Source organism: Pleurodeles waltl, chromosome 8 (assembly GCF_031143425.1).
Source record: "Pleurodeles waltl isolate 20211129_DDA chromosome 8, aPleWal1.hap1.20221129, whole genome shotgun sequence".
In the NCBI taxonomy this organism is placed as follows: domain Eukaryota; kingdom Metazoa; phylum Chordata; class Amphibia; order Caudata; family Salamandridae; genus Pleurodeles; species Pleurodeles waltl.
In genome coordinates, this window is record NC_090447.1 from 1519032592 (window position 1) to 1519057379 (window position 24788).

A 24788-nucleotide genomic window follows, 5' to 3' on the forward strand; every position below is an offset into this window, starting at 1 on the left:
TCCTCCACAAATTCTATGGTGTGACCTATTCTTACTTACTCGTCTGTTGTGATCCCTCTCCAATATTTTGCAGAAAAGGAAATTTTCACTCCTTGTCGCAAAGTTGACAGTTTGAAGGTTGGAGTGACCACTGCTTGCAGTTTGTCATGGCCTTTTTCCAGAGCCCAAGGATCTGGTTTGGGTGGTATTCCTTCTTCATGAAGCAGGGCTGCAGTATGCCAGAGATGAATGTCTATATTGAGGTTGATACTGTTGGTGGTATGGTTGGTGCTGAACATAATATGGATGATATCTATATTGCTGATTTTCAGCTCTGTAGGCAGATTGTTCTCTTCCTTTATATGGTTAAAATGGCTGCCACCTACACTGCTGCCGGACTCTCAGCATTTTTGCCGATACCCGTAGCATTTCATCTACATGTTCTGCAAACAAAGATTCAGCGTCAAAGGATATATCTACAATTTTACTCTGCACCTCTGATCAGAATTATCTACAGCATAGCCATCCTTGTCTGCATAAGACAGAGGCCCCAGCAAGTTATCTAAATCCTGTGGTTGTTACATTCATTTTTCATATATAATTGCTGCTGATGTTCGGTCCCCTTCTTTTAAAATGGTTGTAGCTTCATTATTTTTCATCATCAGGTAGATAATCTAATAGAGGTGCAAAGTCTAACCTCCTATGACTATCCAAACGGCCAAGAATAGCCAGCAAATTTGATGCTCTGACAGTTTTTGCTGCTATTGCAGAGACTCTCTTAACAATGTTGAACAAGCACTGACCCCACCCAACCCTACCCCTTTTCTAGAGGGGCTGCGCAGAGTGTAGAAGGGTATCTCGATTTTCTTTGTGCTGTCTCATAATGAGAGAGTCCGATTTGGAGTGTCCTATTGGGCAAGCTGGTGAAGTCTATGGTGCTTTACTGTACTGGATCCTATTTAGTTTTATTGGGAATCAGGAGATCGCTTAGCTTTTGGCTTGCAGGCCTGGGTCCCCATCACCTAGTGACTTTTAACTTACTTAGCCAGCTCAGTTTTAGAACATTTATTTCATTATTTCTTCTAAGATGGCTGTCATGTTTATAGTTAAGAAAATGTATTGATTTCCCATTATCAGTGCCATTCTGTGAAGGCGTCACTATCAGCGTGAAAGACAAATGATATATGTAGGTATTCACATCGGGTCCCATTCTCACTTACATGTGACAGGAACACAATGTACTTTTGGAGGGAATTGTTTATATAATTGCTGCCCAAAGCATGCCTTTTTATCTATTGTGTGGGGACATATCTGCATCAGGGGCCCTGCAAGATCTGTATAAATACACACAGACAGGGTTATCAGAGAGATTCCTACCAGATGTCATCAACACTATCTATGCTACAAGTCGCCTTGATGCAGACCCAGCCTTGGTGTCCCCACAGAGTCTGATCCAGAGACCTCATTCCAAGGTAACAAGGATTGGGGGGCGCTTCTAATGGACATGGTACTGGCAGAATAGGTTTATCACACCTAGCTCTCTTTAGGTTAGAGATTTGGTTCATCATGCTAGGGTGTGAGGGTATTTTACATCTTTTGTTATTGCAAGATGGTGGAGATTTTTATATTCATGACTCATGTTCACAATCATGCTTCTTGCACTGTGCATTATCCTACTCACTGCAGCTCATGAATTTTACAGTAGATTGCAGTCTTGTTAATAAAACCTATTGAAAATTTACTGCTTATCTTTCACTGCCTGTGTGTGACGGAGCCTTGTTGTTCATGTGAGAAAAGGGTCATCTCAGTTTAACCACGACTCCCCTGAGATGTCGCACTCTAGAGTCCATGCGTAAAGGCTGCCAGAAATCACATTTTACTGTTTGGGTTTATGGTGAGGTACTGCTTATGAGCTGGGAGGGGTGGGCCGAAACTTGCAACTTGTTGTAGGACTGGCTTAGTCGCCTAAAAACAAAAGTGCTGTCATCCCTTTACCAGCAGTCTTGCTTAGAGGAAGAGTTCAACTACGACATTATAGTTCTTATCCAGAGACGGAACTACTGCTGAGACTGTGGATGAGTTCTGCATAACTTTGAGTCCCTTGTTCCATGTATGCTCAATGATTGGTATTTACTGTACTAATTTATTTAGTGCATCCTTGAAATAATAAAAGAAGCAGGCAACATCTTTGCTTGTAAAAGCAGGCCAAAAGGTTTCGATGATAGTATGAAAACCTGGTATGTCATCTGATGGTCATGGCATCTGAAAATCTGACAAAGGAACAAGCATGGCTGATAAGAAAAACAATGAAACCACCAACTTACCCTCTACAAGGTGCTTGACCACTCAGCACTGCAGAATGAACACTTCCTTTCCTGAACAAACAATGCTGGTTACCATACACAATAAAACATACAAATGGAACAATAGTCACCATAAGTGGTATGTGACCATCCAGAGTCACCATAAGTGGTATGTGACCATCCAGAGTGGTACCTGACTGGACCTATTTCCCATTCCAAGTAATGTACACTTATTTCCCCACCACACACTGTAAACTTCACAGCACTATACATCTGACCACCCAAAGTGGAAACGTGGTGCGCTAAACACCCAAAGTGGAGCACCATTTAAGCCAAAGTTCCAAAACTCTGCCACTTCTTAGAGTACTATATAACTTGTACCCAGCACAACTCAACACTGGAACACGAAAGGGCAAGCAAGAGCTACATGCCCGAGATGTGAGGTACAATGCACAAGCATCAGTCCCAATTTCATTTTAAAGTAACAAGCATCATCAGACCTAAAAGGAGAAGCAAACAGCAAAAGATAACAGCAGCACCACATGTAACAAAACGCTCCACGTATAGCAGAACCCTCAGCTACACAGAGTTACAGCACACCAGCAACGCAAAGAAGAATTACAAAAGGCATGCACATGTGGCAGTAATACGCCCAACCACCTAAAAAAACGAAATCAAAGCTACGTACTGCATCCATAGGCACCCATACAATTTCGAATTCAGTATATAGTACAGCTTTATACTGAGACCGGGCCCAATAGACTGCAAGAGGCAGGCTGCAACATTCAAAAGTGAGAGACAGACACACACACACGCCCGTGCGTGTGTGTGTGTGTCGTGTGTGTGTGTATATGTATGTGTATATGTGTGTGTATATATATATATATAGATATATATATATATATATATCTATATATATATATATAGATATATATATATATAAAATGTCACTTACCCAGTGTACATCTGTTCGTGGCATGAGTCGCTGCAGATTCACATGCTGTGCACATCCCGCCATCTAGTGTTGGGCTCAGAGTGTTACAAGTTGTTTTTCTTCGAAGAAGTCTTTTCGAGTCACGAGATCGAGGGACTCGTCCCATTTCGGCTCCATTGCGCATGGGCGTCGACTCCATCTTAGATTGTTTTCCCCGCAGAGGGTGAGGTAGGAGTTGTGTATCATAGTAATAGTGCCCATGCAATGGAGTGAATATGTATGTACATAATGTAGTTTAAAGTGATATATTTCGAAATTTGCAAATGTTGAAGATCAACTTCGAGACGGCTACAGGCTCCCAGGGAGGCGGGTGGGCACATGTGAATCTGCAGCGTCCCATGCCATGAACAGATGTACACTGGGTAAGTGACATTTTCCGTTCGATGGCATGTGTAGCTGCAGATACACATGCTTTGCATAGACTAGTAAGCAGTTATCTCCCCAAAAGCGGTGGTTCAGCCTGTAGGAGTTGAAGTTGTTTGAAACAAAGTTCGCAATACTGCTTGTCCTACTGTGGCTTGTTGTGCTGTTAACACATCCAAGCAGTAGTGTTTGGTAAACGTATGAGGCGTAGACCATGTGGCTGCCTTACATATTTCAGTCATTGGAATATTTCCTAGAAAGGCCATGGTAGCACCTTTCTTTCTAGTGGAGTGTGCCTTTGGTGTAATAGGCAGTTCTCTTTTTGCTTTGAGATAGCAAGTTTGAATGCATTTAACTATCCATCTAGCAATGCCTTGTTTGGAAATCGGATTTCCTGCATGAGGTTTTTGGAAAGCAACAAATAATTGTTTTGTCTTCCGAATTTGTTTTGTTCTGTCAATGTAGTACATTAACGCTCTTTTGATGTCTAATGTATGTAGTGCTCTTTCAGCTACAGAATCTGGCTGTGGGAAGAACACTGGTAATTCTACTGTTTGATTCAAGTGGAACCGTGATATGACTTTTGGTAAAAATTTAGGATTTGTCCGTAGAACTACTTTATGCTTGTGTATTTGAATAAATGGTTCTTGTATGGTAAATGCTTGAATCTCACTTACTCTTCTTAGAGATGTGAGGGCAATTAGAAATGCAACTTTCATTGTTAAGTATTGCATTTCACAAGAGTGCATGGGCTCAAAGGGTGGACCCATGAGTCGTGTTAAGACAATGTTGAGGTTCCATGAAGGAACTGGTGGTGTTCTTGGTGGTATAATTCTCTTTAGGCCTTCCATAAACGCTTTTATGACTGGTATCCTAAATAGTGAATTTGAGTGCGTAATTTGCAGGTAAGCTGAAATTGCGGTAAGATGTATCTTAATGGAAGAAAAAGCTAGCTTTGACTTTTGCAAATGTAGTAAGTATCTTACGATGTCTTTGGCAGATGCGTGTAAGGGTTGAATTTGATTATTATGGCAGTAATAAACAAATCTTTTCCACTTATTTGCATAGCAATGTCTAGTGGTAGGTTTCCTAGCTTGTTTTATGACTTCCATACATTCCTGTGTAAGGTCTAAGTGTCCGAACTCTAGGACTTCAGGAGCCAAATTGCTAGATTCAGCGATGCTGGATTTGGGTGTCTGATCTGTTGTTTGTGTTGAGTTAACAGATCTGGTCTGTTTGGTAGTTTGACATGAGGCACTACTGAGAGGTCTAGTAGTGTTGTGTACCAAGGTTGTCTTTCCCACGTTGGCGCTATTAGTATTAGTCTGAGTTTGTTCTGACTCAACTTGTTTACCAGATATGGAAGGAGTGGGAGAGGGGGAAAAGCGTATGCAAATATCCCTGACCAACTCATCCATAACGCATTGCCCTGAGACTGATCTTGTGGGTACCTGGATACGACGTTTCGGCATTTTGCGTTTTCTTTTGTTGCAAATAGATCTATTTGTGGTGTTCCCCAACTTTGGAAGTAAGAGTTCAGTATTTGGGGGTGAATCTCCCATTCGTGGATCTGTTGGTGATCCCGAGAGAGATTGTCTGCTAATTGATTCTGAATCCCTGGAATAAATTGTGCTATTAGGCGAATGTGGTTGTGAATCGCCCAATGCCATATTCTCTGTGTCAGGAGACACAACTGTGTTGAGTGTGTGCCTCCGTTTGTTTAGGTAATACATCGTTGTCATGTTGTCTGTTTTTACAAGAATGTGTTTGTGGCTTATTATGGGTTGAAATGCCTTTAACGCTAGAAATACTGCCAGTAGTTCTAAGTGATTTATGTGAAACTGTTTTTGCTGAGTGTCCCATTGTCCCTGGATGCTGTGTTGATTGAGGTGTGCTCCCCACCCTATCATGGAGGCATCTGTCGTTATTACATATTGTGGCACTGGGTCTTGAAAAGGCCGCCCTTTGTTTAAATTTATATTGTTCCACCATTGAAGCGAGGTGTATGTTTGGCGGTCTATCAACACTAGATCTAGAAGTTGACCCTGTGCCTGTGACCATTGTGATGCTAGGCACTGTTGTAAGGGCCGCACGTGCAACCTTGCGTTTGGGACAATGGCTATGCATGAGGACATCATGCCTAGGATTCATCACCATTTTGACTTGTATTCTTTGTTTTGGATACATGGCCTGTTTACATTGTGAAATGCCTGTAACCTTTGTGGGCTTGGAGTGGCAATCCCTTTTGTTGTGTTGATTGTCGCCCCTAAGTATTGCTGTGTTTTACACGGCTGAAGGTGTGACTTTGTGTAGTTGATTGAGAAACCTAGTTTGTGGAGGGTTTCTATGACATACTTTGTGTGTTGTGAACACCGTTCTAGCGTGCTGGTTTTGATTAACCAATCGTCTAGGTACGGGAACACATGTATTTGCTGCCTTCTGATATGTGCAGCTACGACTGCCAGGCATTTTGTAAAAACTCTTGGCGCAGTTGTTATACCGAATGGCAACACTTTGAATTGGTAATGTACCCCTTGGAATACAAACCTTAGGTACTTTCTGTGTAGAGGATGTATCGGTATATGGAAATATGCATCCTTTAGGTCTAGTGTTGTCATGTAGTCTTGTTGTTTGAGCAGTGGGATTACGTCCTGTAATGTCACCATGTGAAAGTGATTTGATGTAGGTATTTAATGTTCTGAGATCTAATATAGGTCTTAGAGTCTTGTCCTTTTTGGGTATAAGAAAGTACAGAGAGTAAACTCCTGTTCCTTTCTGTTGAATTTGTACTAATTCTATTGCTCCTTTTTGTAGCAACGCTTGGACCTCTAGTCCTAGAAGATCCATGTGTTCTTTTGACATATTGTGTGTTTTCGGTGGGACGTTTGGAGGGAATTTGAGAAATTCTATGCAATAACCATGCTGGATAATTGCTAGGACCCAAGTGTCTGTTGTTATTTCCTCCCAATGTTTGTAAAACTTGGTTGGTCTCCCCCCCACAGGTGTTATGTGTTGGGGATTTGTGACGTGGAAGTCACTGCTTGTTTTGAGGAGTTTTGGGACTTTGGAACTTCCCTCTATTTTTTTGGAATTGTCCCCCTCTATATTGTCCCCCGAAAACTTCCCGCTAATATTGGCTTTGATAAGTGGGCCTTGCTTGTGAGGTTGTGGCTTCTGTGGGTTGACCGCGAAACCACCCCCTAAATTGTGTCTTGCGAAATGTGCCTCTGCTCTGTGGGGAGTAGAGTGCGCCCATGGCTTTTGCCGAATCAGTGTCTTTTTTAAGTTTCTCAATAGCAGTGTCCACCTCCGGCCCAAACAACTGCTGTTCATTAAAAGGCATATTCAGCACGGCTTGTTCTATTTCCGCCTTGAATCCTGACGTACGCAACCATGCGTGTCTCCTTATTGTTACTGCAGTGTTTACAGTCCTTGCAGCTGTATCTGCTGCATCCATTGCTGACCGTATCCGATTATTTGAGATACTTTGTCCTTCCTCCACCACTTGTTGTGCCCTTTTCTGGAACTCCTTGGGTAAGTGTTCTATGAAATGCTGCATTTCGTCCCAATGAGCTCTATCATATCTTGCCAGAAGTGCTTGTGAGTTGGCAATGCGCCATTGATTTGCTGCTTGTGCTGCAACCCTTTTCACCGCAGCGTCAAATTTGCGACTCTCCTTGTCTGGAGGTGGAGCATCTCCCGAGGTGTGAGAGTTTGCTCTCTTGCGAGCTGCCCCAACAACCACAGAGTCTGGTGTTAATTGCTGCGTAATATAAACAGGGTCTGTTGGCGGTGGCTTGTACTTTTTCTCCACCCTTGGTTATTGCCCTGCCTTTCACAGGATCCTGAAATACTTGTTTGGAGTGTTTTAGCATTCCAGGGAGCATAGGTAAGCTTTGGTATTGGCTATGAGTGGAGGATAGTGTATTAAACAAAAAGTCATCCTCAATCGGTTCTGCATGCAAGGTGACGTTATGAAAAGCAGCTGCCCTTGAGACCACCTGCGTGTAGGATGTACTGTCTTCAGGTGGTGACGGTCTCGCAGGGTAACAGTCTGGGCTGTTATCTGATACCGGAGCATCATAAAGGTCCCATGCGTCGGGATCATCTTGACTCATTGCAGTATGAGTCGGGGATTGCATCAATGGTGGAGTGGCTACCGGTGATGTGTGCATTGATGGTGGTGGAGATGGTGGCGGAGTTGTTTGTCTTGCCACCTTTGCCTGTGGCTGCTTGTCCTTTTCTTGAAAGGCAAGTCTTCTTTTCATTTTGATTGGGGGAAGAGTGCTTATCTTCCCTGTGTCCTTTTGAATGTGGAGCCTCCTTTGAGTGTAGTCTGGCTCCATTGATTCAAGTTCTTGTTCGAACTTATGTCCTTGCATTTGGGAGGACAACCCCTGTTCCTCTGTGTAGGAACCTGTTTTCGGTTCCGAGGCTGGGTGTTTCGGAATCGAAACCTTTTCGGTCGCCTTTTTGGGCTCCGACGAAACCTTCTTTATTTTCGGCGTCGTGGTGTCTCGGTGCCGACCCATTTCGGTGCCACTGTCTCGGTGCCGAACTTGTTCGGAGCTGCTGTCTCGGGCCCGAGATTGCTGTGTGCCGGTATCTCGACCGGAGTCGGATGACTTCGACACAAGCATGCCCTTTTTCGGTGCCGATGATCGGTCATCTATTTTTCGGGTTAAGCCATGGCCTGTTGGCGGTGGCGTCCCCTGGGCTTTTGTGGTCTTCTCGTGAGTTTTATGTTTCGACGTCTTACTCACGGTTTTCGGCATTTCTTTGGGATCAAGCTCGTCTGAGTCTGACTCCTGAATCGAAACGCCCTTGTCCTGTCGGCGCCGACGCCATCTGCAGTCTTCTCGCTCTTCAGTCTCTTAATGTCTTCCTCGACCGAAACGCGCGACAGGCTTCACAAGTATCTTCCTTGTGCTCTGGAGACAAACACAAGTTACAGACCAGATGCTGATCTGTATACGGATACTTGTTGTGACATTTTGGGCAGAAGCGGAATGGGGTCCGTTCCATCAGCCTTGAAGAGACACGTGGCCGGGCCGACCAGGCCCCGATGGGGGATCCAAAAACCCCCAAGGGCCACCGGAGCTCTTCCAAAGTCGGTGTCGATCTGTTGTAACTAACCCGATACCGAACGCAAACAATACCGACGAGTTTTCCGAGATTCTAACTAACTTTCCGACCCGAAACACGGAGCGAAAAGGAACACGTCCGAACCCGATGGCAGAAAAAAAACAATCTAAGATGGAGTCGACGCCCATGCGCAATGGAGCCGAAAGGGGAGGAGTCCCTCGATCTCGTGACTCGAAAAGACTTATTCGAAGAAAAACAACTTGTAACACTCCGAGCCCAACACTAGATGGCGGCATGTGCACAGCATGTGTATCTGCAGCTACACATGCCATCGAACATATATATATATCTCTTCGGTCAACCCTGGCTGAAAAGAAGGCATTATCGTGGTCACTTGTGGAATACACTTTGGGTGGGTCCCTGGGGTAACAAAGCTTTGTCCTTTGCTAGTGGTTTGTCAGAAAACAATCACCATCTCTAGTTGAGCCACAGATTGTCAAGTCCACTGGAGTGGAATTCAAGAAAAAGTAAAACTGAGCCTAACTGCCACAATCAGCATAGTGGGATGTTTAACTCTCCAGTGTGCCTTGTAAGTTTTGTAAAAAACATAAAAATTAGAAACATTGAGCTACATTTTATTTTACACTACAATTCTGGTTACTACATGGGACTACTGTTAAATAGCAACATGGACGGAGGTAAGTATAAAGGCATTAAGTTAAGAGGAATAGGGCACATGAGGTATGCTCAAGACAGACAGGCATTTCTCAAACCAGTTCCATGTAATATTCAACTCAAAAAGAGAGGACTACTAAGCTCAGAAGATTAAAACAAAGAAAAATACAATGAACAAGTGGCTAGGCAAAAGGAGCTCATGATTAATGTGTACACTGTAACGGCTCACATGCATTAGTAATCCTATCCTACCGTAAGGTTAGAGACTGTCACTTGCACATCATTTTCAAAATGGTGACATTTACTCACCTGGAAAATTACAGATAATTTCTTTCATCTCAGAGTCTTGAATATTTCCTGAAGCCTCTGCCTTCTCTTTGATGTTTGAAGACTTAAGAGATGAGATATTTGATATTCCTGTAAAAATGATATATAATTAATTCTGGGAAGAAATGTGATAACTGTAGAACGTACTAGGACCTCATAAGCAAACTGCAAAGTGTGGGGTGGACTTTTTGTGCAAGTCTGTCCAACAGACTCACTGTCAGCTGAGACTAATGAATGGAGAACAGATGGTGACGTAACTTTGTCATCCAACGGCCACTGAGACTAACAGGGTGTGAATAACAACATCCACATCGGTCACCAATTAAGCCCACTTCAATTCAGTTCCTCTGCATGGAACTCAGTGCATTCCTTTGACTTTCACTTTTTCCGTCAGCTACTTGGCACAGATTTTTTCAACACTGGCCCCAATGAGTTTCAAGCAAAGTTTACTTGAATTGCAGTTTCAAACCCAAAGCTCAATGAAAAGCCTTCGGTAAGCTTTTTCTGGTGGATACAGTAGCTACCTGTGGATTCCTCACCTTATGAATTCTCCCAATGTACCAGCATTCGACTGACATTTTCTTCCTAGCTCTTCACGTCAACGAGGACGTCACAATTGCACTGCTCCGCATGCGACTCCGTCTGACATCATCATGGCAATAAGAAGTCCTCGCCGGCGTGCTGATGTCAGTTTCACCATTTTTTACATGCCTTCGAGGCGAACAGGTGAATACCGACTTCACAAGAACAATATATACCAATCCAAATACAAATATAAATCACAATATTTGTTTACATAAAATACCAAAAACAAATATACATTTATAATAAAAGAAGTCTTGGTATGACCAGAAAGGCAACGGGGAGGCGAGTGGGACTATGAGGAATCCATAGGTAGCTACTGTATCCATCAGAAAAAGCATTACTGAAGGTAAGTAACTTGTTCTTCTGATGGATACAACTACCTGTGGATTCCTCAACTTATGAATAGAATCCCAAGCAGTCCCACACTCGGAGGTGGGTGCCAGACTGGTCAAACCAAGAAATCCTGCAAAACAGAACGTGCAAATGGCCCTAACTCCGGAGTCTAAGCAATAATGCTTCACGGAAGTGTGGAGGGAAACCCAAGTTGTGGCCTTACAAATTTCAGCAACTGGGACACCTCTAGCCAAGGCCGAAGTAGCAGACTTAGCCCTTTTGGAATGGGCCCTAATACCTCCAGGGGGTACCTTCTTTGCCAGTGAATAACAAATCTTTATGCAAAGAATGACCCACCTGGAAAGGGCCACATATCCTATGAAGAGTTGATCATCAACTTGAAAGACTAGTCATCTCAATGTAGAAACTCAGAGCCCTTTTTGGATCCAAACGATGAAGTCTTTCCTCCTCCTTTGATGGATTAGGAGGAGGGTAAAAAAAAATGAGTGTTACAGACTGACCCATATGAAAGGGAGTGGCCACTTTAGGAAGGAAGGTAAATTTAGCAACACAAAAGGATGATGGATGGAGTGTTGAAACCTTTCAAACACTCACCCCCAGTCACAGATCTGGGTTTAATCCATTGTTCTTTTGCTCACCATGCCACCCCAGTCTGGACCCAGCCATATGCAAATCAGTCTTGACCCTGTTCCCCATGGGGGAGGGTGTGAACGTTGAAGCCTGGAGACTCAAGGACCTTGCAGTAGCTCTGCTGTCTTTAAAACGCTCCCAAGCAGAGTCGGCCTTGGATCCAAAAACTTCTCGCCATCAAACGGTAGGTCCAACAAAGTTGTCTGAACATCTGTGGACAAGCTAGAAGACCTAAGCCATGCATGCCTCCTGGTCGCCACTGAAGTGCCCATTGCCCTGGCAACTGAATCAGCCGTATCCAAACCCGACTGGATAACCTGCTTGACCGCCGTTTGAGTGTCCAACAGGAGCTCATCAAGCTGCCCCTGCACATCCTGAGGCAAGCTTGGCACTACAGCTCTTGCCATGTCCATCAGGGCATGAATATACCTCTCCAGCACACAGGTAGCATTGACCGACTTCAAGGCCATACTGCATGAGGAGAAACCCTTATTTGCTGTTTGCTCCAACCGCTTAGACTCTATCTGATGGAGAAGCATGGAACTAACCAGGTGCAGATCAGGCAGAACAAGATGCTTGCACTACCAAGCTCTCAGGTGTTGGATGCTGAGACAAAAACTGTGGATCCCCAGGAGCAACTCCGTACCTCCTAGCCACAGTTCTGGAAACCACTGGAGTCAGGGCAGGTTTCCTCCAAATATCTAAAATGGGCTCAGTAAGGGCATCATTAAAAGGGAGTAGTGGCTCCGCAGATGTAGAGGAAGGATGCAACACCTCAGTCAAGATGTTCGTCTTCACCTCTGATGCTGGTAAAGGAAGTTCCAGGAATTCAGCAATCTTTCTTATAACACTGTGATAAGATGCTGCCTCCTCTGAATTCGCCTGGGGATGAAAGATCACACTCAGGGGACGTATCTAGGCCACTTGCAGAGTCTAGACCCTGAAATTCACCTATAGGCTCAGGAATCTCCCCTTCCTTCAACAGCTGCTGCCACTACTCCTGCTCCTCCAAGAACCTTAATGCCCTCCTCCTTGACCTCAGTCTGGCCTTCAACTGCGGCGTCAGAGAATTAGCAGACGTCAACGAAGCCGGTTTCAAAGTAGATGAACGCTCGGGGGGAGGAGATGGTAGAGATACACTGCGTCCCGATCTGGATCCATCCGGCGCCAGAATCTACTCCATCTGCAACATCATCTGGGGCGATGACGTCATCAGCGCCACCCCAGCACCTTCAACTAGATAGAAGGGTACAAATGGGGCCTGTTTGGACGGTGCCAGCAAACACAGAGAGAAAGTTAATGGACCCGTGGGAAAAGCCGGTGCGCCAGAAGAGGCCATAGCTCTGTTGACAATCCTAAACATAGCATTAAGGAACGCTGCTGGATCCGCTCCCAGGAGTAGGGAAGGCAGGAAACCTCTGCCCATCCTGAGGCACTTGGGTCGAATCCGAAGCTTGTGCCACCAGCTCCTGAGTTAACACAGGAGAAAAGTGAACCGGAGCACTCGCCGGGGACTCGAAGACCTCAATCAACAATGGAGCCGGTGAAGCCTGTGGACTCTGAGGTTGAGAAGTGATCGTTGGACTGACCTCCCATGCCGAGACCGATCTCTGGAAGAACGGCATTGAGAATCGTGCTGGCGCCGCTTCTTATGAGATCTCGAGGACTTATGCGAGGAAGAGTCCCTCGCCTTAGATCTTCGATGACCCTTATGCGCCTTCTTAGCTTTTGCCAAGAAGAGCTTAGCCTCTCTTTCCTTCAAGGCCTTTGGGTTCATCTGCTGGCAGGACATGCACTTCTCCACATCGTGGTCCGAGCTTAGGCATCACAAGCAGTCCTCATGAGGATCTGTGACCGACATGCGACCCCGACACTCATGACAAGGCTTAAAGCCCGATTTCTTATGTGGAGACATTGTAACTAGACAACAAGAATGCCTTCAAAAAAGTAACTGTTCGAGAGCCAGGAAAAACCGTTAGCGTCGAAGGCGCAGAAAAAAGGGAACTGACGTCAGCACGCCAGCGAGGACTTCTTATTGCCACAATGACGTCAGACGGAGTCGCATGTGGAGCCATGCAATTGTGACATCCTCATCGACGTGAAAAGCTAGGAAGAAAGTTTCCGTTGCATGCTGGTTCACTGGGAGAATTCTTAAGGTGAGTAATCCACAGGTAGTTGTATCCATCAGAACACTATCTATGTATGAACTGGTATTTTAGGGCTCGAAAAATCTTCTCGACCACTCGCTATGGTGAGTTTTATTTCATGAGGTCGAGCTGTTTTAAGATTCCACTCGACCCTTCTTGCAAGTTGACAAAGAAGAGGTGTTCTGTTTCAGTCAGAAACTGAATTAGCAATTAAGATGCCTTTAAATCTTATTCTTGTCACATTTGCTCTGTGTTCAGAGACAGAGGTCAAAAGTAAGTTTGTCTTCTTGCAATGCAAATACTTCTCTTTGTGACTGCAGAGTTCCAGGATTTTGAAAGGTGAACTGGCTGACCTATGTGAAGTGAAAGGCTTTTAGTATCAGGTTTTTCCTAACACACAACATATATATATATAACTAAGTCAACTTTACAAACATTTCAAAATATATTCCAGTAGCTGTGAAAGACCATTTTTTGTACTTCTGTGCGATGAAAAAAATATTTTAATGGGATGGAAAAAGTCAGAACACTTTACTTGGAGATGTGCAAATGATAAATGTTTTCTGAACCCCAATTTTCACAGATTATTGTTAATTATCAGTAAAGCTGCAAGTTAATGGGAAGGTTTTTGGACATTTCTTGGAAATTTACTGTCTGTAAATGACAATGTGCTACCACATCATGCTTTAGTAATATATTTATTAAAAGTGAGTGTTCAAACATAAACTGAAAAACTAAGAGTCAAGTCATGCATGGATCATGTGTACCCAATATGTGGGTTAGATGGATAAGTTACTTACCTGTAAATCCTAGTTCTCTTCCAGGGGTATCCTCATCAAAGTCATAAACATTGAATATTCCCACCCTTGTGCGGGGACCCCGGAGCATATATAAAATACACACATATTAAACATGTGTAAAACAGCAATGCAGGCTATAATCATAAACAGGCTAAAATGCTTTATTTCTATGAAGTTTTTTTTTTTTTTTTTTTTTTCATTATAAAATTACAATAGAGAATAAATATCTACCCAAGCCCCCAAAACTGGGCTTAGGGAAGTAAGCAGTAGTAATCACTAGGGAAAAAAAGAGAAAAAAATACATTGAAAAACAATGGAGCATTCTTAGCCAATAGGCTGCATGCAGGTTAACACAGGAGAACCATAAAAACTTTGGCACCGTGCCTTTAAGACCCTGAGCACCTCCAGTATCCCACCATGCCTCAGGGGTGAAGGAAAGGTGACAGTTGGTTCACAGTTAGGTCAGTACTTTTTTACGGTGACAATCTGTGTAACTGATTCCAAAGACAGTCTGTCCTGCACTTCTAGGAGACGTGCGTCCAGGGAGGAGGGTGGGTTGTTTATGACTTTGATGAGGATAACCCTGGAAGAGAACTAGGATTTACAGGTAAGTAACTTATCCTTCTCTTCCAGGGGATCCTCATCAATAGTCATAAACATAGCAAGCCCATCCCTAAACTCTGCGGACTGTCTAATAGAAGTGCAGGAATAGATACGTATTATGCAAATAGATTTCTCAGAGAGGCCTGCCCCACTTGGGCATCCGCTCTTGCATCTGAGTCTAAACAGTAATGTCTAGTAAATGTATGTACAGACTTCCATGTAGCTGCCTTACAAATCTCAGATATTGGAACATTGTTAAGGAGGGCAGCAGTAGCTCCTTTTCCCCTTGTGGAATGCGCTTTAGGCCTAGCTAGTAATTGTTTATTAGCCAGCTGGTAAGTATTCACAATACAAGAAACTATCCATCTTGATATCGTTCGTTTAGATGCTGCCTCTCCTGTCCTCAAATGACCATAATTTACAAACAAGCGGTTGGAATGTCTAATGGATTTTGTTTTATCCTAATAAAATTTCAGCACTCTTTTCAAGTCTAAGGAGTGCAATGCTTTCTCCGCCGGAGTCTCCGGATTGGGAAAGAAAGTCGGTAAAGATATAGGGGGTTATTCTAACTTTGGAGGAGTGTTAATCCGTCCCAAAAGTGACGGTAAAGTGACGGATATACCACCAGCCGTATTACGAGTTCCATAGGATATAATGGACTCGTAATACGGCTGGTGGTAAATCCGTCACTTTTCCGTCACTTTTGGGACGGATTAACACCTCCTCCAAAGTTAGAATAACCCCCATAGTCTGATTGATGTGGAATTCTGACACCACCTTCGGAAGGAAAGATGGGTGAGTTCGCAGAACCACTCTATTGTCGTGAAAAACCGTGTACGGTTCTTTGGAAGACAAAGCCTGAATTTCGCTGACCCTCCTCGCTGAAGTAATGGCCACCAAAAAAGCCGTCTTCCACGTAAGGTGTTGTAAAGAGGCCTTGTGTATAGGTTCAAAAGGAGGGCCCATAAGTTTTTACAATACTATGTTCAGCTCCCATGGAGGAGATGGTCTCCGAATGGGCGGAAAAACTTTTTTCAAACCTTCTAAGAAATCCTTGACTACAGGTTTCGTAAAGAAGGATTCCTGAGAAGGTGACTTACGATAGGCTGTAATGGCAGACAAATGTACCTTAATAGATGATACCTGCAGACAGGACTTTGCCAGATGAAGTAAATAGGACAGTATGACATTCTCCTGAGCCCGTATGGGATTCTGACCTTGTTGACAGCACCATATGTAGAATCTCTTCCATTTAAAAGCTTAAGAACGCCTCGTGGAAGGTCGTTTGGACTCTTTCAAGATGTTCATGCACTCCTGTGAGAGCCCTAGGTGCCCATACTGCAGGAATTCAGGAGCCATGCTGTTAAGCTCAGAGAGGGTAGGTTGGGATGTAGAATCCTGTCCTCCATCCTGCTCAGAAGATCCGGTCTGCACGGCAGCCTCCTGTGAGGTTGTTCCGATAGGTTGAGGAGATCTGTGTACCAGAATTGACGGGGCCATTGTGGCGCTATGAGAATCATTCTGGTTCTGGATCTGTAAAGTTTGTTGATCACTGCCGGTATGAGGGGAATCGGTGGAAAGGCGTAGAGAAATATCCCTCACCAGTCGATCAACAGGGCATTCCCTCGAGATCCCGGACGGTAGAACCTGGATGCGAAGTCTGGGCATTTCTTGTTTACTTCGTCTGCAAAGAGATCCAATTGAGGTCGACCCCTTTGAGCGAAGATGTATTCGACGACTTCGTCGTGTAGGACCCAATCGTGTGCGTCTTCTAGGTGTCTGCTCAGGAAATCTGCCTCCACGTTTTGTTGACCTGGCAGGTGAACCGCTGTAAGTGACATTCCTCTGGCCAGGAGCCAATGCCATATCGTTTGGGACTCTCGAGATAGGGGTAGGGATCTCGTTCCCCCTTGTTTGTTCAAATAATACATTGTGGTTGTATTGTCCGTTTGTATTAGGAGAGATTTCCCCTGAATCAATGGAGTGAAAGACTTGAGAGCCAGATGGACCGCTCTGAGTTCCAGCAGATTGATGTGGTACTGCTTTTCCTTGTCTGACCACAGGCCCTGAGCTTGAAGGAGACCCAGATGAGCCCCCCATCCCTGAAGAGACGCATCCGTTACCAGAGTGTCGGATGGCACTACCTGGTGAAATGGAGCACCTACTGACAGGTGAGGTCTGTGCATCCACCATTTCAATGACTGAAGTGCTGCTGCCGGTAGTCGCACTCTGTCCTCCCAGCGACCTGTCCTTTGGCTCCAGTTGCTCTCCAATGCCTCTTGGAGGGGCCTCATGTGCAGTCTGGCATTTGGGACAATGAAAATGCATGATGCCATGGAGCCCAGCAGTGATGTCACCTGACGTGCCGTAGGTGTGTTGGCTTTCAACAGGTCCTGACACTTCCTGTCTATTGAGGATAGTCGTTCCTCCGAAGGATACACTCTTTGGCACTCTGTGTTTATTATAGCTCCCAGGTAGTGAAGGTTCTGTGTTGGAATCAAGATTGACTTTTGGTAATTGACCTGAAGACCTAGAGACTCGCAAACCGTGAGCACAATGTCCCGATGGCTTCTCGCCTGCTCCGGAGAAGAAGCCTTCAGTAACCAGTCGTCTAGGTATGGGTAGATGAATATCTTTTGTTTTCGAAGATGTGCCGCTACCACCGCCACACATTTCGAGAAGACGCGTGGGGCAGATTTCAGGCCAAATGGTAGAACTCTGAACTGATAGTGCTGTGACGCTACTTGGAAGCCCAAGAATTTCCGATGCTTGGGAGCTATTGGGATGTGAAAATATGCATCCTGCAGGTCGATGGAGCACATCCAGTCTCCCTGATGTAGCTGAGGGAAAATCTGATGAAGCGCTAGCATCCTGAACTTCTGTTTTCTTATGTATTTGTTCAGCAGCCGTAAGTCCAGAATTGGTCTGAAAACGCCCTCTCGGCCCTTTTTCGCCACCAGAAAATAACGGGAGTAAACCCCCTTTCCTCTGTGCGCAGGTGGAACCTTTTCTATTGCATTCTTTTGTAAGAGGGCGAGAGCCTCTCTGCGCAGCAGGCGGAGATGAGATGGATTGCATTTGGCTGGTGGCAAGTGTGGTGGAGGCTGTTTGAAAAGAAGAGAGTAGCCATTTTCGACAATATTGAGCACCCATTTGTCTCTTGTGATAGAGTGCCACTCGTGAATATAGCCTGTAATACTTCCCCCCACCGGAGTGGTGTACAGTGTCGAGGGAAGCGAGATCTCATTGCTTGGCCAGCGCTTTCGGTGTGGACTGCTGAGGTCTACTTGACCCTCGCTCTCTTGTGTTCCTTTGCTGAAAAAGAGGGCGTCCCTGCCGTTGTTGTGGCCTTTGGGCCCAGTGAGGGGATTGAACCCTCTGCTGGAAAGGGCGCCTGTCATAAGGCCTATACCTCCGCCTGAAATCTTTCTTCCTTTCCAGGCCTACCGCCCTCATGGTGTCCACCTAGGTCTTCATGCGGGCCATTTCTTCGTCTGCATGGGTACCGAACAGCGAGTTCCCGGCGAATGGGAGATTCAGGATGCGCTGTTGTGCTTCCTGCTTTAAACCAGTTAGTCTCAGCCAGGAAGACCTCCTTGCACAGATTCCATGTGCGTACCCATGTGCAGCCAAATCCGCCCCATCTGCCGCCGCGCTGATAACCTGGTTGGATACCAGGCATCCCTCTTGTAGGATCTCTTGAAAATCTTGTCTGTCTTCTCTGGGCAGTTTTTCTGTGAATCTACTGAGGGAGTCCCACAGAGAACGGCCATACCTGCCCAGGAGTGCAGAAGCACTGGAGACTTTCATTGCCAAAGCCGCCGTACCGCACATCTTTCTCCCCAGACAGTCTAGATGCCTGCTCTCTTTATCCGGGGGGACCGTGGAGGATGATGCCACCGAGTGGGTTTTTCAGGCTGCGGCCAATATTACAGAGTCCGGCGGCGGATCCTTTCTTAGGAATAAAGGGTCCTGTTCGGGAGCCTTATATTTTTTCAAAATCCTAGCCGGGCAGATTTGAGTGTGGCTGGGGCCAGAAAAGTGTCCATGGTTGGTTGCAACAAACCAGGCACTAGAGGTAGTAGCTTTTTTGACGCTGATCTATGCTGCAGAGTCTCAAAGATGACTCTGGAACCTCTATGTTTAATTTCTGCGCTCCCCTTAACAGCACCTCGTTAAAAGTGGTAATGTCATCCACCGGTGAGACCCTAGCAGGTGGAGAATCTGTTAGGGTGGGGGAGTAACGCCCGACAGATGATCCTGACGCCGGCCAAGAGGGTGACCTTCTTCGTAAGCGTGACCTGGATCGCCGTTGGGAACGAGACCTGCTGCGAGACGCTGTAGCAGAGCGCCCAGGCCTCGCGGTCGGTTGACGAGGAACTGAACGAGCCCGTCCTGCCCTTGCTGTCGGTGATGGCGTTCTTGGAAGAGAGGCAGTAGGCGAGTACATTCGCGAATACTGCGAATACGGGGAGGCCGCTGGTCTATTAAGGCTCTCTAGCCATCTTGGAGATAAGTTGATGGGCGAAACATGCCCAGATGATGCCGCTCTTGAACGAGATGAGTCGCTCGGTATGGAGACCACTGGAGATGTTGCGGCCTTGTCTGTTGGAGGAGGGCGATGTTCAACTCCCTGCGGGACAGGTAAAACCTGTGCCGACGTCGAAGGCTGTGTCGACGTCGAAGGGCGCCCCATCGGTTGCTCTTGCCTCGACGTTGTGTGTCTGGACGTTGAGTGTCTCGACGTCGAACGGCGATCTTTGGACCTTGACCTACTCGCCGTCGTGTGCCTCGACGTGGAGCGGTGGGAGGCCGACGGCGGATGTCGCTCATGCCGTTGTGGCGATTTCGACGCCGTGTCTCTTGACGTCGGGGGACGTACAGCCTTTGGCGACGACCAGGCACGCCGGCGATGGCTCGACGTCGATCGGCAGGCTGCCGTCGACGGAGATATGTCCCTGCGATGGTGTTCCCTCAACGCCGTATCCTTCGACGTCGGGTGTCTCGACGTCGACGGTGATCTATGCCGGTGAGACGGTGGCTGCGACGACGTCGACGGAGAACAAACAGGTACTTTCCTACGTGCTAACGTCGACCTAGCCATCTCTCCTGAGAATGGCCTGCTGGTTGCCTGGGAAGTGAAGAGGACGATGTTTTCTGCCTCTCATGAAGCCCATGGAGCCTGATCTTTTCTCTGTCCTTCAGAGTCCTCTTTGACATATTCTTGCAGTGCTTACAAGTGTCAGGGCAGTGACTCTGAGGCAGGCACACAATACAAAGAGAGTGTGGGTCTGACTGGGCCTTCTTCTTCCCACAAGAAGGGCATTTGACAAAAAGTGAAGGCATTTTTCTGTCAGGAAAAAACTGCCAAACTCAGACAAAGATGTTATCTGTCGAATGAAACAGGAAAAAACGCTTTTTAAAGGATTTTTCTGAGAAAAACTGAGAGCTCAATGCTCCAGGATCCTCTCAGAAGAAGCCGGAAAAAAGAACTGACCTAACTGTGAACCAACTGTCACCTTTCCTTCACCCCTGAGGCATGGTGGGATACTGGAGGTGCTCAGGGTCTTAAAGGCACGGTGCCAAAGTTTTTATGGTTCTCCTGTGTTAACCTGCATGCAGCCTATTGGCTAAGAATGCTCCATTGTTTTTCAATGTAGTTTTTTCTCTTTTTTCCCTAGTGATTACTACTGCTTACTTCCCTAAGCCCAGTTTTGGGGGCTTGGGTAGATATTTATTCTCTATTGTAATTTTATAATGAAAAAAAAAAAAAAAAAAAAACTTCATAGAAATAAAGCATTTTAGCCTGTTTATGATTATAGCCTGCATTGCTGTTTTACACATGTTTAATATGTGTGTATTTTATATATGCTCCGGGGTCCCCGCACAAGGACGGGAATATTCAATGTTTATGACTATTGATGAGGATCCCCTGGAAGAGAATTATTATACATGGAGCAAACGTTTAGTGAATTTAAACAAAGGAGGATTTGTTTTTTACAGCAGAAATGCTGAACCCACATATTTGAAGGTGCACTCATGTGAGAATGAAGAAAAAGGTGACTGTAAAATACAATATTTGCCTAAGATAACACAATTTAAGACCAGTTTTGGGTCAAGAACATTACAGTTAGGTCAAGTAGATTATTCAAGCTACTTGACCTGCAGGTCTAGTAACTTTTTTATGATTTTTCGAGGCCAGTAATTATATAGTGCAGACCTAGCTAAGAAGCTTTGAAGAGCTGTACGTTATGTGGAGGGCTATGATTTACAAGATAGTGTCTATTAAGTGAGGATTACACACATACTTTGCTCACATTACATTTGACATGGATACTAGGGGCCTAATTCTGACTTTGATGGATGGATTAAGTACTGTCACCATAGTGGAGAACTTCACTCCCTCCATGCCGAGGATACTCCACCCATCAGAGCTAGAGATATCCACTGGCCTAGCAGACATATATTGCATTTCCAGGAGCTGTTGCCATGACGATTCGTGTAAATACACTGAAAGTTTAACAGAAGGCTCTGCCAACATGACAGAGTCGTGCATCAAAATTCAATGTTTTTTTCCAAAAACAAAATCACAAAGCTGGATTTTGTTTTGAAAATAAAAAAATAAAAACTTTTTTTCCATGTTTAGGGGATCATTTTGCAGTTTTCACTGCCACTTACTAGCATGTTTCACTTAGCAGTGGAGGCCAGTAAAAACTGCCCATGTGTTTGAGCACTCTAAATAGGGCAGGCACACACATGGTCACACCTTCAATGGCCTTTCTCCATCGGAGGTGTATGTAGGTGGCGGAGACGGAGTAGTCTACATCCTGAAGTTCTTGCCAGACACTAAATGAGGCAGGTAGAACGTTGCTTTTGGAGGAGCGGGTACTCAGTCACTGCTTCGAAGGAGTACCCTCTCCACCAAAGTCTGCATCAGGCAGTACGTGATTTGTCCAGAATTACACAATGTTGAGATAAGCGCTTTGGCCGGGATTTGAATCTATGTTTTTGAGCTTCCAAAGTCAGCAGCTCTAGCTGCTATGCCATCTCAACTCCAATATCCAGTTTTCTCAGGATTAGAACATAAAGAAGCTTTAAGAATTCCTGCTTCAGATTCAAACATTTTGTTACCATATTGTGGCTGGTCATATTTTTAGAAATTGTAGTGCTGCAATTTACTTAGATACCCAAGTAACCAAGTTACTCCTTTTGAAGACAAGGCTGAGCAGTTAAGCTTAACTACCAGAAAGTGGAAGTAGGTTTAGAATTGAGATACAGGGCCCGAATTACATGGTGGCAGTTGGTTATTCCGTCCTCAGCGACAAAGGTTTCAACCTGTCCGCTGTGCTGGTGGAAAATCTCCTAACCAATGTATATGGTGGTCGGGGAACCGTCATCAACTTGATGGAGGTACTGCCCACCAGATTTAGAAATGACCCTCCCAAGCTGAGGATCATTTCTAAAGCATTGGCAGAAACTGCAGTCACAGCATGAGAAAATCTCACCGGGTGCACTCCTAGTGCATGAAGATTACGTTATGGGATGACAGTTCTCACTCGCCAAGCTACCGCTGGCGAGCCATGTGTGAAGAAAAAAAAATAAACTCTTCCACGCAGCAGTTGGCAGTTTTCCAGAACTCTGAGTTACAAGGTTTATCGCCCACCCGTACATATTATGGCATATCACAACAAAGTTCATTTACTCAGGACAGCCCCATCATATGCACAAAGATGCTCAGAGGCCAGCTTTTATTGGTTTTCGGTCTCTCGCACACTCCAAATCAAAAGGGGTAGTGATCCTATTCAAAAGAGGTCCACTGTTCCAATCTTACAATGTTCCCACCTGACAAGTTTCAAACTTGACAATGTTCCAACCTGACAACCACCGTAAAAGACCGCAAAGGGAGGCGGTGGGCATAAGGGGGAAAAAGTTAACTAGTAATTTTCTGTTGTATATTTCTATAGGTCCAACGATGATATAAATTAATTTGTGGTTCTCTGTTCCCTAAGATCACCACCTTCCCCGGAGATCACTTAATTTTACAGAGAGACTTTAAAGATGTGCTCAAAAGAACTCTAGACAGATCAGCTCTTAGACAAGGTTCAACACAAATTTTAGAAGCATTGAACAGCGGAATAACTATATAGGAGAAATTCAAGGCAGTGTGGGCACACAAATATATGATCTCAAAGTATCCACTGAACTTTCAGGGAATTTACTTAATCCTTATCTTAGGCAAGCCCCAAAGGGCCTATAGTGAATACTTCAATAACTTTATCCCATCCAAAATATCACCAAAACATTTAGAAATTCTGGAGACCTCCATTACGCCACTTGAGATCAGGAAGGTGATCCAGTAAATGCCTTGTAAGAAGTCCCTGGGTGAAGATAGGTTCTCAGCAGCATTTTAAAATTGTATAAATTATTTTATAAATATCTTAAGAGGACCATTTCTAATAAATTAATACATTTATACATTATTTTAAAAATATCTTAGGGGGCCATTTGGTAATAAATACTCTATTATCACTTTGGTACAACCCAGTGTGTCACACAGTCTATGATGGAATTAATTATTAAAATCTTGCCGAAACTCAACAAGATCCCAAGCTCTGTGAGTTTTATCAACCTATACCTGTCTAAAACAACAATGTAAAAATCTTCACAAGAATCCTAGTGTCCAGGCTTCATCTACTCTGCCAATGTTTGATCTTCCTGCTACAGTTTGGATTTACACAGGCCACCAACGATTGATAATATCAGACTTGCAGTGAACCTGGTCAACATAACCACAAGAACTAAAACACAGAGTTGATTGGAGATTCCGCCATACGGTACTGACCGGAACTAATCTGAGTCTAGTTATTACCTCTTTCATTCTGCCTAATTTTATGCAACAGGATTACACTTTAAAATCAATGAAGAACTATCAAAGCACATAGCCCTCATGAGAGCCACAAGACGGGGTTGTCCACTCTAACCACTGGTATTTGCCCTCATGATGGAGCCTCTGATAAAAAAGGATTTACAAAACTCAAACAATAATAGGGCTGAACCCAAAAGAGAGAAGTACAAAGTTGCCTTCCTCACAGATTATATTATCTGCTTCCTGACTGACCCTTCCATCCCAGCTGTAATAGAACTACTAGAGAAATTCTCCAATGCATGTTTCAAATAAACTACTCAATGTATGGGTGAGGTTGACCCAAATTAGGAGCCCCAACCTAATTTTTCTAAATGGGGCCTAGAATTTACTGAAGGCCTGTGTAGGAAGCTGGCCTGGTGTGTAGTGAGCACTTATGGTGTTGTCACCTTTCACCAGGTCCAGGTATCCCCTATTAGTGAAGTGTAGGTAGTGTCTAGGAAGCCAGGGCTCTCTAGAGGTAGCTGTGGATGAGCAGCCAATACTTATCTAGGAGACATGCAAAGCTTATGTAGTACCACTACAGTCACACAGCACTTACACACATGAGAGAACCACATAGTGTTACAAAACATAAAGGTACTTTACTATAGTAACATAATTACTAAAATGGTGTTTAGGCAATACTCTACTAGGAGGTGAGAAAACACTATTATATACACATTAGAAGTCAGGGATTAGCATAGGAAGCAATAGTAAACAGTAAAATAACAGAAAATAATGGAGCTCCTAGGGGGAGACCAAACCATATACTAAGCAAGTGGAATGAGAAAGGCAGTTGTAGAAGTTGGCTCTGTATATACTATCTCAAAGTGAGAGATAGTGTGCACAGAGTCCAAGGGTTCCCCTTAGAGGTTGACAGTGGCAAAATTAGATAATACTAATGTACTGTATATATTTTATTTAATTCTGTGTAATTATTCATTGTTGCTGTGCTTTTGTGGCTCTTGTAGCCCAAATAAAGTTATTTTGACTGACTGATAATACTAATGCTCTATTTTATGGTAGTGTGGTCGATCA

General features: G+C 44.6%; 1 protein-coding gene across 2 annotated transcripts in view; it reads right to left on the bottom strand.

Moving 5' to 3' along the window:
* Window positions 1-24788, bottom strand: part of LOC138248865 (gastrula zinc finger protein XlCGF57.1-like) — a 140008-nt gene that overhangs the window by 66346 nt on the left and 48874 nt on the right. For both annotated transcript variants that reach the window (XM_069202824.1, XM_069202825.1), the window contains one exon: window positions 9709-9816. In XM_069202824.1, coding sequence (XP_069058925.1) covers window positions 9709-9816 — 108 coding nt within the window. The remainder of the gene's footprint in view (window positions 1-9708; window positions 9817-24788) is intronic.